We start from the raw sequence: 12438 nt of genomic DNA, 5'->3' as shown, positions 1-12438 counted from the left end.
TAAATGAAAAGAATTCATTTTTCCATTTAATTTGTGGTTTATTAAATGATGAGTCCCTTCAATTTGACGATATATTCAAGATAGACTGTCAGGACCAGTCCTGTGACTAAGAAATGTCTATCAAGTGAACTTGAATGTCAAAGGTTGAAAATGGTCCCTAGTCGGAGTTTTCTATAAAATTGGACGCATAGAAAACGTTAGACGACTAGAATGCAAGATGACTAGTAGTTCTGTTTCTTGAACTATGTGGACATGGCAATGTCATAATCATTTGCATAGATACTTACTTTGGGAAGACTAGTATCGGACAAGACCTATGAAACTTTACTGTAAGAGATGAAAGTCTGTCATAAGTAAATTTCATTAAATTATTAGACACTAAATCCTCAATACCTGAGTGATTTGAGATTACTTGTTTGGGAACTGGTTGCTTTGACGTTGACCAACCGTCGCACCGTAAAAGGAGGCTATAAAGGCAACGCTCAGGTAATCACCTATCAAACGAAGTCTAATCTCAAGATCGCAAGATTGGGATTGTCCTCCCATAAATCGGGATGAGATGCTTAAAAGTTGTACAAGGCCACTCGGAGAGCTAGAAACTGTGAAATGCATGGCCGTGCTCGGATGAATCATAGGCTATGATTATCTGTTTATTTGATCAGTTGAACTCTGAAACCGAGGAACACCTCTGGACATAATAAGGATGAAAACTCTTACCTTATGTTCAAGAGCAAGCATCGAGCGACAAAGGAATTAGGAAATGCACACTTGTCCCTAAGGACAAGTGGGAGACTGAAGGAAATAATGCCCTTGGTCCAAGTATGCATTCTATGTTAAGTCTAATAAATGCGGTTCAGTATTAATTAACAAGTTAATAATTCAGTGAGATCAAGTGAGCTGAATGCCTAGCTAGAGGCCGCTTCAGTTCAAGTGGAATTAATGATATTAATCCACAGCTTACTCTTGACTGAACCCGTAGGGTCACACAAATAGTACGTAAACGGATCAAGTATTTAATGGCATTAGATACTCCATCTATGGATATTCGGAATCGACGGATCTTGGTTTCAGTGGGAGCTGAGATCGTCACAGGCAAGAAATGAATACTCCGGAAACGATGATATTGCCGGAAACGGAAATATGGATCGTATCGGAAATATAAATATTATCCAAGTCGTAGATGTTGCCGGAAACGGAAACATGGTACGTATCGGAAAATATTATCGGAAATGGAAATATTACCAGAATCGGAAATATTGCCGGAAACGGAAATATTGTCAGAATCGGAAATATTATCGGAATCGGAAAATAATTCCGGAAACGGAAATATTAAATATTTGTTCGAAACGGAAATTGATTCCGGAATCGGAAATATTAAATATTGTTCGTATCGGAAATGAATTCCGGAACCGGGAATTTAATCGGAAGCGTATCGTACGAATTAGCATCGGACGAGGCCTGCCGGACGAAGGCCCAGCACGAAGTCGGGCCATCGCCCAGCAAGCCAAACGCGCGCCCAGCCAAGGCAGCGCCCAGGCCCACCGTAAGGCAGGCCCAGCGTGCGCCTAAGGCCATGGGCCTCGCTGCGTGGGTTGCTGCTCGCACGCACGCATGGGCGGCCCTCGTGGATGCCGTGTGTGTGTGTGAGTTTGTGTTCATGCACGATTCCTAAAACTATTAGAATTAGTATATTATTAAATTCCTATTCCTAAAAGGATAAATTAATTAATTAGAGTTCTTATAGGATTCTAAGTTTAATTAATTCGTATCCTACTAGGATTCCAATTCCCTTTCCATAACTCTATAAATACGTGCCTAGGGTCACATATTTTTAGAGATTAATTCAAGTATTCAAAGTGAGTTTTGAGAGAAAAATTCAGCCATATTTCTTACCTAAGAGTGCCGAAAATTCTAGTACCTTAAGGGCGATTCTAGTTGGTCAATCTTAAGGCGGATCCGGACGTGCTGTGGACTATCTACGGAGGGACGACACTTGGAGTCCTAAAGACTTGTTCTTGTTCGGTTCGGGCGCAGCTAGGGAAGGCACGCAACAAAGAGTATGCATCTAAATTATGCTATATGATTATGTGTAAATAATATGTATTCCTGGCTAAATGGTTGTTTCCGCATGATTTATGAATTGTCATATGTATCATAACCTAACAGGTGTTAATTAGCCCGTGTAATCTCCCTGCATGCTTACTTAGACTAATTAACTGCGTTTGCTCTTCTATGAAGTTAAATTATCTGGTTATGCAGGCTTTTGTAACAAAGTGTTGTAATGTTGCAGTTAATTGGTACTTTGTTGTTTGTGTCTTTAATTGTAGTACTAGTAAGTCCCTTTTCGCATTTTGCTTATGTTCTAATATTATCTTTTGTATTCTACCCCAGTGCAGGAATATTAATGAAAATGCTATTTATGTTTTTAAGGCTAATCTGTCCCTGATTCATGATGATATTTTAAACTCTGGATTTCATGTTTGGTTTGCCCCTGTTTGTGTAAAGGCTAATGTTCACGGAACAGTTCTTCGTTTGTTGCTCCTTTGGTTAACTAGGAACCCAAATTCTGGGAAGCTAGTTACAAGGTTGAAGCTCATTCTTGTGAGACATTCTGTACATAAGCCCAAACCCTATGATGAACCCATTGCTTTCTCTTGTTTTGGGCCTGAGGGTTCTGTCCCTGTTGCCTCCATTCCAGCGGTGAATGATGCTGAGGTCTATTGTAGCTCCCAGAATGTTTTATCGTGTTCTTCCATTACCAGAACTTCCGTTGTTGTTGTCTTTAGAACTGGTTTTATCTCTAATTTTTTACCACACTTGTATAACTTTCTCCTGTTTACTTCCTTCATGATCGTACCCTTGATGTATTTTGTGTTCTATCCAGGAACTCTTGTAAGTCTGCATGGGGGGTTGTGTACTACAGAAAAGGTGGTGCTACCCTTGGAGCTCCGGTGTTATAAATACAACACCTTTCTAGTTGGCTTAGAAAATAGAACCCAGCATTTATATGTTTTTTCGGTAGTTTCTACTCCTATCAGTTTAATTTGCTGTGAACAAAATATATGTATTCGGATCCTAAGATCGAACATTGGGACATTTTGTAACAATTTAAATGCACTTTGGTTTGAAGATGGAAATTTTCAAACCGTTAAGGAATCACCAAAGAACGTATGTTCTTTTCGGAACCGGATTTTATTATCCGCTAAGGAATCGCCTAAGAATGTATGTTCTTATCGGAACCGGATTTTTATATCCGCTTATTTTCTGTTCCCCTCCCTTGTAGAAATCAGATTCCTCAAACCATGGACAAATATAGCAAATGTCCTATTCTGGAGAATAGGTGGTGAAAAATATATCATTTATATAGTTTTAATATGAGAATTTGTTCTTGGAATATTCAAGGAGGAAAACGCGATCAAGCAATCGCCGAACTCCTACTTATAAAACATAAATTCAGACCTGATATTCTTTTTGTTCTAGAAACAATGACCAATAATCAAAATAGTAAGAATGTTATAAAAGCATTGAAATTTCAACATAAGCTTATTATTAACCCAATCAACCACTCCGGAGGTATTTGGATTTTATGGAATGATGATAATATAAAAGTTACGAACACCACTCTTACAAATAGGTGTGCTCACCTAACGGTCCATCACAAGCCAACCAACATCACTTCATTAGTGTCCGGTGTTTATTGCCCGGCTCAGGAAAATGAAAAGGATTCTTTCTGGGATTCGTTAAAAACTTTTTATAACAATATTTCAATGCCATGGCTCCTTATAGGAGATTTTAATGAATTGTTATCCCCATCTGATAAACTAGGTGGAAACCCCGTCTCCCAGCGGCAATGTCACCGCTTCCCCGACTTTATGTTACACCTTAATGCGATTGATATCAATTGCATCCAAAAAGCTTTCTCTTGGAAATCAAACCAAGACGAATCTCTTCTCCAACGGTTGGATAGAGCCATTGTTAATTCGCAATTTGCAAACCTATATCCCTAGGCTATAATCTCTTATGGAATTTTCTCCATCTCCGATCATGCCCCAGTTTTCTTCGAAACAAAGTCGCCTAATCTCCATCAAAATAAGCTCTTTAGATTTCAGAATCTTTGGACCTTGGATGGTGAATCCCATGATATTATCAACAAAATATGGAAATCTAGAAAAGAAGGATCTCGCTTCTTTAGAATCAAGGAAAAATTAGCAACTGCTAAAAACTCTCTCCGGAAAGATAAAGAGTGCTAACATAGTCCTTGAACGGGCTGAATTGGTCAAAGAGGAAATACGGAAATAATAACTTCAAACTTCAGGTGAATAATGATAAAATCAAAGAATTAGAAATCAAAATAATCCAACAACCTCACAACCCAATTTATAAAGATCACATTCAAAGAATGATTAAGCAACGTGAAAAATTGTTGTTATTTGGGCAGAGCAGTTGGAAGAAATTCTACATAAAACAGTGGCTCACGCAAGGTGATAGAAATTCTAGCTTCTTTCACCAGAGAACGAAAACAATTATAGCACGCAACACAATCTTCCGACTCAAAAATGAGGTTGGTCTATGGGAGTCGGACCCAAAAGATGTCTCTGACATACTTCTAACCTCTTTCAAGCAGAGATTTAAATCAATTCAGGCTCCAAATAGATCAATTGACCTCTCCTTCCTTCCTTCTTTTGTCTCAGAACAAGAACAGGAAAATTTGATTCTCCCATACTCTGAAGAAGAGATCAAAAATGCTTTCTTAGATATGAATCCTGATAAATCTCCTGGTTCAGATGGCTTTGGGCCTAAATTCTTCCAAGCTTACTGGCCCATTGTGGGGAAAGAAGTAACCTCGGCAATACAAGGCTTTTTCTACCATGGGAAAATCCCGAGATTCCTTAATCATACAATAATTGCTCTTATTCCCAAAAACGATAACCCTGAAAACCCCAATCACTTTAGGCCCATCAGTTTATGTAACACTATTTATAAGGCTATTGCTAAGCTGATTGTAAACAGACTAAGCCCGATCCTTAAAAATCACATGAGTCCTTTCCAAAACGCTTTCACGCCAGAAAGATCCATCCACGACAACCTTCTTATTGTGCAAGAAGTTCTTAATACTTTTCAAAAATCTAACTCAAAAATTGGATGGTGTGCTTTAAAACTTGATATGGAAAAAGCTTATGATAGGATTGAATGGGATTTTCTCTGGGCAACGCTTGAGGCTTTTGGATTCCCCTCTCAATGGATCCAATGGGTGAAAGCTTGCGTCACATCAGTATCCTATTCCTTAAAAATTAATGGTGCTACTACAGAACATTTCTCCCCGTCACGAGGAGTTAGACAAGGGGATCCGCTCTCACCTTACCTTTTTATTTTATGCATGGAAGTTTTTATTTTCATGCTCAACTTAAAAACCTCGAACCCAAAAAATGGAGTGCGAATTAAGGTGGCCCCTGGTTCACCAAAAATTCCGTGCCTCCTTTTTGCAGATGATAGCCTCCTTTTTTGCAAAGCTACAAACTCGGCATGCCAAATACTGAGGAACACTATAAATGACTTTTGTACTCTCTCTGGACAACTTGTTAATTTTCACAAGTCCGCTATCGTTTTTTCAAAACATGTGTCAAATAATAGAAAAGATAATACAAATTTTTTCTCCATGACTAAATCAATGTCACTAGGGAGGTACCTTGGGATTCATTTCTCAGCCTATAAACCTACTAAACGAGATTTTGCAGCTATTCTACAAAAAAACGAAACCAGGATTAATGCATGGCATGCAAACTATCTCTCAAAGGCTGGAAGGACTATTCTAATCCAGAGTAACCTCGAAGCTCTCCCAGCTTATGTATGTTCTTCCTTCCTGCTGCCCCAAAAGACTTGCCAAAATCTAGATTCGGCACATAGAAATTTCTTTTGGAAACAAACTTTCAAGTCGAACTCCACCCCGCTCATTTCTTGGGATACTATATGTAAACCTAAATCCCTAGGTGGATTAGGACTTCGTAGAACAAGGCCTCTCAATAAAGCTTTCCTAGCAAAACTTGGTTGGAAAATTCTTCAAGACAACAATAATCTATGGACCTCTATTGTTAGGAAAAAATACCTATCAAACACGTCTTTTTTCAATTGCAAACCAAACCCGCAACAATCGCAGATTTGGCGAGATATTTTGAAACAACGGGATATCCTAAGGAAGGGAATTAGATGGAAAATAGGAAATGGGAAGGATATTAACTTCTGGTTGGACAACTGGGCGATGAAAAAAAGCCTACTGACTGCTCTCAACAAAAGTGTAGACATTGTTGATACAGAACTGATGGTGGCCGATTTCATTCTTCCTTCAAAAGAATGGGACCTGCCCAAACTTCTTACGTTTCTACCTCTCTCGTTGGTTCAAAAAATTAAGGGAATCGCAATCCCTTCCCTTGACATAATTGACACCCCAATCTGGGGACCCACGACCTCAGGTGAATTTTCAGTCAAGTCAGCAACATGGATAGCTCATGATATACCCGATGGCCTTGCTCGCTGGGAATATCGATGGATCTGGAATCTTGACATCCCTCCGAAAATACAGATTTTCCTATGGCAAATCTGCCACAATAGTATTCCCACTAGAGATATCCTTTTCCAACGAAAAATCCTACCTTTTAATGTTTGTCCGCTTTGCGACACCTATATCGAAAGCATAAACCACCTCTTCATCCAATGTCCTACCGCAAAACAAATATGGAATCTCGATCATACCAAAAAATGGCTAGATTTTTCTATTCCTTTTTGTGACTTTTTTGAAACTATTGATTACTTGAGAAAGTATCAACAAACTCTTTGCAAATTTCTATTCATCATTTGGACTCTGTGGAAAGAGAGGAATGACTGCATTTTTAATAATTGCAATTTTAACACTTTTCGAGTATTCTGTAAAGCTAATTTTTATTTTAAAGAGTGGCAGGTAAGAACAAATATTGACCAGCATCAACTTAAGGGTACCCCACTCACTTCACACACCCACACAATTATCACTCACAACCCTCCGGTGCTAGTTCGTTGGTACCCTCCCCCTCAAGGTACCTTCAAACTCAACTTCGACGGCTCTTGTAATTCTTCATCAGCAGCGGTTGGGTTTATCATTCGCGACAATAACGGCACCGTTATCAGCATTCGTACTTACAACCTAGGAATTACACAAGCTTTTATGGCAGAAGCTTGTGCCCTACACAAAGGCCTCAAAGAAGCAAGGAACCTCAACATCAAAAACATCTATATTGAAGGTGATAACCTATTGGTCATCAACGTAGTCAAAGGAACTTGGAACATCCCTTGGAAACTCCATTATATTATTCAAGACATCCAGGATATTCTCAAATTTTTCGACACTTGGGATATCAAGCACGTTTTCAGAGAAGCAAATCGAGCAGCAGATTGGGTAGCAAATGTAGGGCATCTAGTTAGTGACACTATGGGTTTTGAACCTTGTAATAGCTCCCATTTACTGTCCATTTTAGATAGTGATTACTTAGGAGAACTCCTCGTGCGGAGGGGCTCCTAAGATACTTTTCTCCTTACCTTCCAAAAAAAAAAAAAAAATGTTGAGTGACATAATAACAACCACCCTTCAATCCCTTTGTAACAACAGAACACAGAATTACAAACTTCACAACAAACACTCAAACTACATATAGTTATTCTAGGAATTACATGTAAATAGCATCACCCCCTTGGACGAACCAAAATTCATCTCTAAGAGAGGATACCGAACAGACCCTACTTTTTTTGGTTTTAATTTTGTAAAAACCAGAATACTAGAAACAAGAAACGATACCGAACATGCCCTAATTTAATGCAATTTGTTCCTTATCTCCCTTGCCCGTTTCCACAACTGAACATTCCTCATTCTTGCGAAAATCTTCCTGATTAGAAACAACTTCCTCGATTGCTGTGCAATAATGTTAGCAGTCGAAGGATCTTTACTAAGAACAATGGTGTAACCATCTCCATACGACTCAATCCCTTCGGTTAACAGCTGCCAGAACAAACCACCAGCAGCTGCACCACCTCGCTTAGCTGACGAGTACAACTTGCTGTAAACACTCGCAAATAACCGGTCCCTCTGGTAAGTGCTGAACCCTGAATCCTTGTCTGATTTCCCGAACTCTGCTAGAAGCAATGGCTTTCTGAGAATGTTTTGTGCATCGTCAATGTGGGATGTTAGCCACTTGTTCACAAAGTCGAGCTCAGATTGATCATTCATGTTGGACAACCTGTTGATGATGACGATGTACTTGTGAAATTAAAACAAAAAACCAGGGTTTTCGAAACTAGTTCTACCTCCGTTTCATAATGATCTTTACATTTTTCCGTTTTAGCCTCTGGCCGACTTATTTTGACTTATTTCAGACAAAATAAGTTCAGATAAGTTAAGTCAAATTCAGATAAATTCAGATAAGTAAAGTTAAATTCAGATAAGTCTAGTTAATTTCAGATAATATAAGTTCCGAAAAAATAAGTTTTTTCCTGACATTTTTACACACAAATAAGTTTATTTCAGACAAAATAAGTTTTTTTTCAAATAAAATAATTTCATATAAGTTCAGTTAAGTTCAAATAATATAAGTTCAGAAAAATAAGCCGAATAGAATGGTCACTTTTGCAGAAGGTTTTACGTACCATTGATCAGGGTATGCGTGGACTGTTGCAAAATCAATCCCGGGAACTTGGTTGTTGGCAATGAAATCCGTCCCAATGTTAAAGTTTGGATTAAAATGCAATTTTTCAGGATGAGAAGATCCGTAAAATCCTTCTAAACCAGCTTCAAGCAAGTGGTTTCTGTCTATCGACTTAACATGAGCAGCCATCTCGGTGATCCATGCCTACAATTAAACAATGTAACTCAGTTTTTTTCGGGTAAGCAAGTAAGAATTTTATTGCAATCCAAACAACCATTTACAACCAAGAGTTAACTAACGCCACAAACCATCTAGGATGGACCATGGAACACAGCCAGAGAACTCAAAATACCCCGCTAGGCTAACAAAAATAACTCAATTTCTGGACTTTTTTGCATCTGTTTAGAGAGTACTATATAAAATCTCTATGTCATAATCTGTAATCCTCAAGATCAATAAAACTTTCCTCTTTCTTTATTTACGTTATTTATAATCTTTCTTGCTTCTGTTATAACACATCTCTTGCATTGATCACTTTTGGGCAACTCGATTTTAAACCATCTCAAAACTTCTCTTAAGAACGTACATATGACACGACACGTCTGTAAAACACTAATGGTTTATGATTGGATTTCTTAACACGGGATAAAATGACACACTTGAACAAATTAAGACTAATTTGTTTTGTAAAATCCAACAACTAATTCTTTTATTAGTCCTCTTAAAACTATTGCCAACACTCCATTATTAACTAATTGCACTTTAAAATGGTAGGACTTTACAAGTGAACTTTTTTTCCAGATTTTGGTGGAGCATGTATCTAACAATAAACTGCCATTACTTAGTGTCGGCAGGCAAGATTAAACTTGAAATCTTGAATTTACCTAATCTCAGCTAAAATTCCACTAATCACGGCCACGAAAAATTCAATCTGAAAGGTTTATTCTTCACATTTTAAAGTGTTACTCAACTCCTACATGTTGTAATTACATACGAGTAAAAAGAAACAACATTCGTTTCATAAATATCGCACCAATCAATAAGAGCCCAAATGAGAGAGATCCCTCAACAACAGGATCACATTCGTTTCATAAATATCGCACCATCCTGTTTTTTTTACAGTTTTATTCTATTCAGTATTCACATTACTTTATAGTTATGTGTGATCTCGTTAGATTCGTATCGATATATATTTTTTATATATCAATTTTTTATAATATTTATTTATAAGTAATTCGACATATTAAAAGTCAAAATATGTGAGGAAAGCGTAAAGTCAACCATGCTGCAATATTTAAAGAACGAAGGAATTATAAAATGTTTGAACTAGTACAGTTTAAAAACAGAGAAGAGTACAAAACCTGAATGTTTCTTCCAGAAGGATCTGATGTACACCTTGGTTCATTCATAAGCTCCCAAGCCATAATTGTGGGGTCATTCTTGTACAACACTCCATTTACCGTGTTATGTCTGTTAAGAACAGTCTGCAGAACATGCACAGTCAAAACAGAAAGATCAATAAGAAACGGAGTGAGTGACATTTTTATTATTATTTTATAAAAAATAGCAAATTATTAACCTTGATGTGATTCTTGTAGAAACCTTTAACAACAGAATTGGTGAAGAAATCATCCTCAGAAGAAAGATATTGTCCTTGATTCCTAGCCCAATTCACATATTGTTTCTTCCCTCCCATGCTTTCGTAGTTATTTGCAAAGCTTAGTATCAGCTTTATCCCATGTTTTCTTGCCTCAGCTATCACAAAATCCAGCCCCTGTCATTTAAGTTAATTAATTAATACAAATAAACAAGAACAACAATTGACAGGAGAAACTCATGATTAATTGAGATTAAGTATAATTAGTGTCGGTGCTACGATAACGCCACAACTATGGGTCCGGAGATAAAGATGGATATGCGTTGGGCCGGACTTCTTGTCGAATTCAAGTGCCTTGGGCCTGAACGGGTCCGGCCCAATTGTTTTGTGACAGGTCGGTTCATACAGTGACTTTAGAAAGGAAGTCCAAGCAGCGGCAATGACAGGTGTCAAGGATGAGCTGCCGACCATCCAATTTTATTAAAAGATGTCCATACCTTACATTTGTCAGAAAAAGTAAATTAATATGGATTAAATGACTTTTATTAACATGTCAACACCCCGATTCAAAAATCATGGCTCCGCCACTGGGCCAAAGCCCACGTGCCCGGTGCCCCTCTTGTCGGTATGATAACGCCACAACTAATTGCCCGGAAATAAAGATGGATATGCACTGGGCCGGGCTTATTGTCGAGTCCATGTGCCTTGGATCTAAACGGGTCCAGCCTAATTGTTTCGTGACAGGTCGGGTCATACAGTGACTTTAAAAAGGAGGCAGAAGTAGTGGCGAACACAGGGTGTCAAGGATGGGCCGCACCAACCAATTTTGTAAAAACACCGATCACACCTTATATTTATTAGAAAAATTAAATTAATATGCACTAAATAATTGTTTTATTAACGTGTCGACACCCGCCACTATGCCCAAGTCCACGTTTCCCTCTTGTCGGGCCAGATTGGGCCTTTATGTCCATGAATGATTTTAAAATTGCAGCTCCGCCACTTGACCCAAGCCCACCTGCCCGGGTGCCCCTCTTGTCAGGCCAGGTCGGGCCTTCGAGGCTATGCATAATTTTAATCAACATGGTTTGTCGGGCGGGTTAGCTTTTCCAAAAGTGGTTGCCAAGCCCGACCCACCGCCCAGGTCCATAACTCCGTGCTCGTGCCGGAAAAAACAACAATTCCTTCCCCTACTATTTCACTTTCATTTTCCCTTACATTTATGAAAATATATTCGAAGTTTGAAATTTGGGGCCATTTTTGGACCATGGGCCGGGCTTGGGCACCACCCTAAACCCAGAACATCCTCTAATCACAACAATAATACAATTAAAAAGCGAGTATTAGAGTAAAAAAAAACCTGGAAAACATGTTCATTGTACGATCCAGGTGAAACTTGAAGAGCACGGTCACCTGCATCATTAAAAGCCCAAGTTCTAGCGACGGAAAGGCCATGAGAAGAAGCTTGACGGAACACATTAGAGACCAAATAGCGTTGAGAAGGATCAGAAGCCATGTACATTAACCAGTAAGCATTGAACCCATTTGCATAGTAAGGTGTGCCGTTTAACAAAAACCGAGTTCCTCTTACTCTGATGAACTCATCTCTTTGTCTTGATCTTCTTCCATTAGCTTCGACTACTTTTAGGAATGAGTTGCATTGTTGGATTACCAGTAGAAATGTCAGAATCAATTTCAGGGGTTTCATTTTGATTTTTGATTTTCTCTCTCTAGAAAATGAAATTGAGGGAATTGGGGTGGGAGATTGGAAGTTGGGGGTTTGTTAAAGAAGGTGGATGGGGAAAGTAAAGAGACAATTACAATTATAGGTCTTTTTATGAAGAATGAAATGGGAAATGGAATCTGGGTTGTACTGTGGTAGGATCCGTAACTTTTGTGGTGCTCAAGTTTTTGATCCTTTGAGAAGTTTTTTCTTTCTTTCGTCCGAGGAGCCAACCGACTAATAATAACACCACACTCGATCCTATGTGGTATGTCCACTAAATTAAGCTTGTCCTAGTGAAAAAGGAACAATATACTAAAATAATGTCTATTTAAAACTTATTTTTTATTTTGCATCGGAATGAAAATTACTTATCAAATTACTGTTCATGTAGGCTCGGGTAAAATTAACCCCTTTTTAAAAAAAAAATTATTACACCATAATCGCTATCT

At 38.3% G+C, this 12438-nt stretch overlaps 2 protein-coding genes across 2 annotated transcripts; one reads left to right on the top strand and one right to left on the bottom strand.

Moving 5' to 3' along the window:
* Window positions 1-2232: 2232 nt before the first annotated feature.
* LOC130470192 (uncharacterized) lies at window positions 2233-7549 on the top strand. Its single transcript, XM_056839833.1, has 3 exons — window positions 2233-2297; window positions 2397-2892; window positions 4439-7549. The coding sequence occupies exons 1-3, from the start codon at window positions 2233-2235 to the stop codon at window positions 7547-7549; spliced, it is 3672 nt and encodes a 1223-aa protein (XP_056695811.1).
* Window positions 7550-7594: 45 nt separating this feature from the next.
* On the bottom strand, window positions 7595-12233 carry LOC110804537 (mannan endo-1,4-beta-mannosidase 7). The gene is made up of 5 exons (XM_022010139.2): window positions 11624-12233; window positions 10246-10440; window positions 10028-10150; window positions 8668-8870; window positions 7595-8261 (listed from the first exon to the last, which is right to left on the bottom strand). Exons 1-5 carry the CDS (start codon window positions 11969-11971, stop codon window positions 7838-7840), a joined length of 1293 nt encoding a protein of 430 aa, XP_021865831.1. The 5' UTR covers window positions 11972-12233; the 3' UTR covers window positions 7595-7837.
* Between the last annotated feature and the right edge of the window lie 205 nt (window positions 12234-12438).

The sequence above is a fragment of the Spinacia oleracea genome, chromosome 3 (genome assembly GCF_020520425.1).
Source record: "Spinacia oleracea cultivar Varoflay chromosome 3, BTI_SOV_V1, whole genome shotgun sequence".
NCBI lineage: Eukaryota > Viridiplantae > Streptophyta > Magnoliopsida > Caryophyllales > Amaranthaceae > Spinacia > Spinacia oleracea.
The sequence above is the reverse complement of the archived record's forward strand: the minus strand, read 5'-3'. Positions and strand labels throughout refer to the sequence as shown.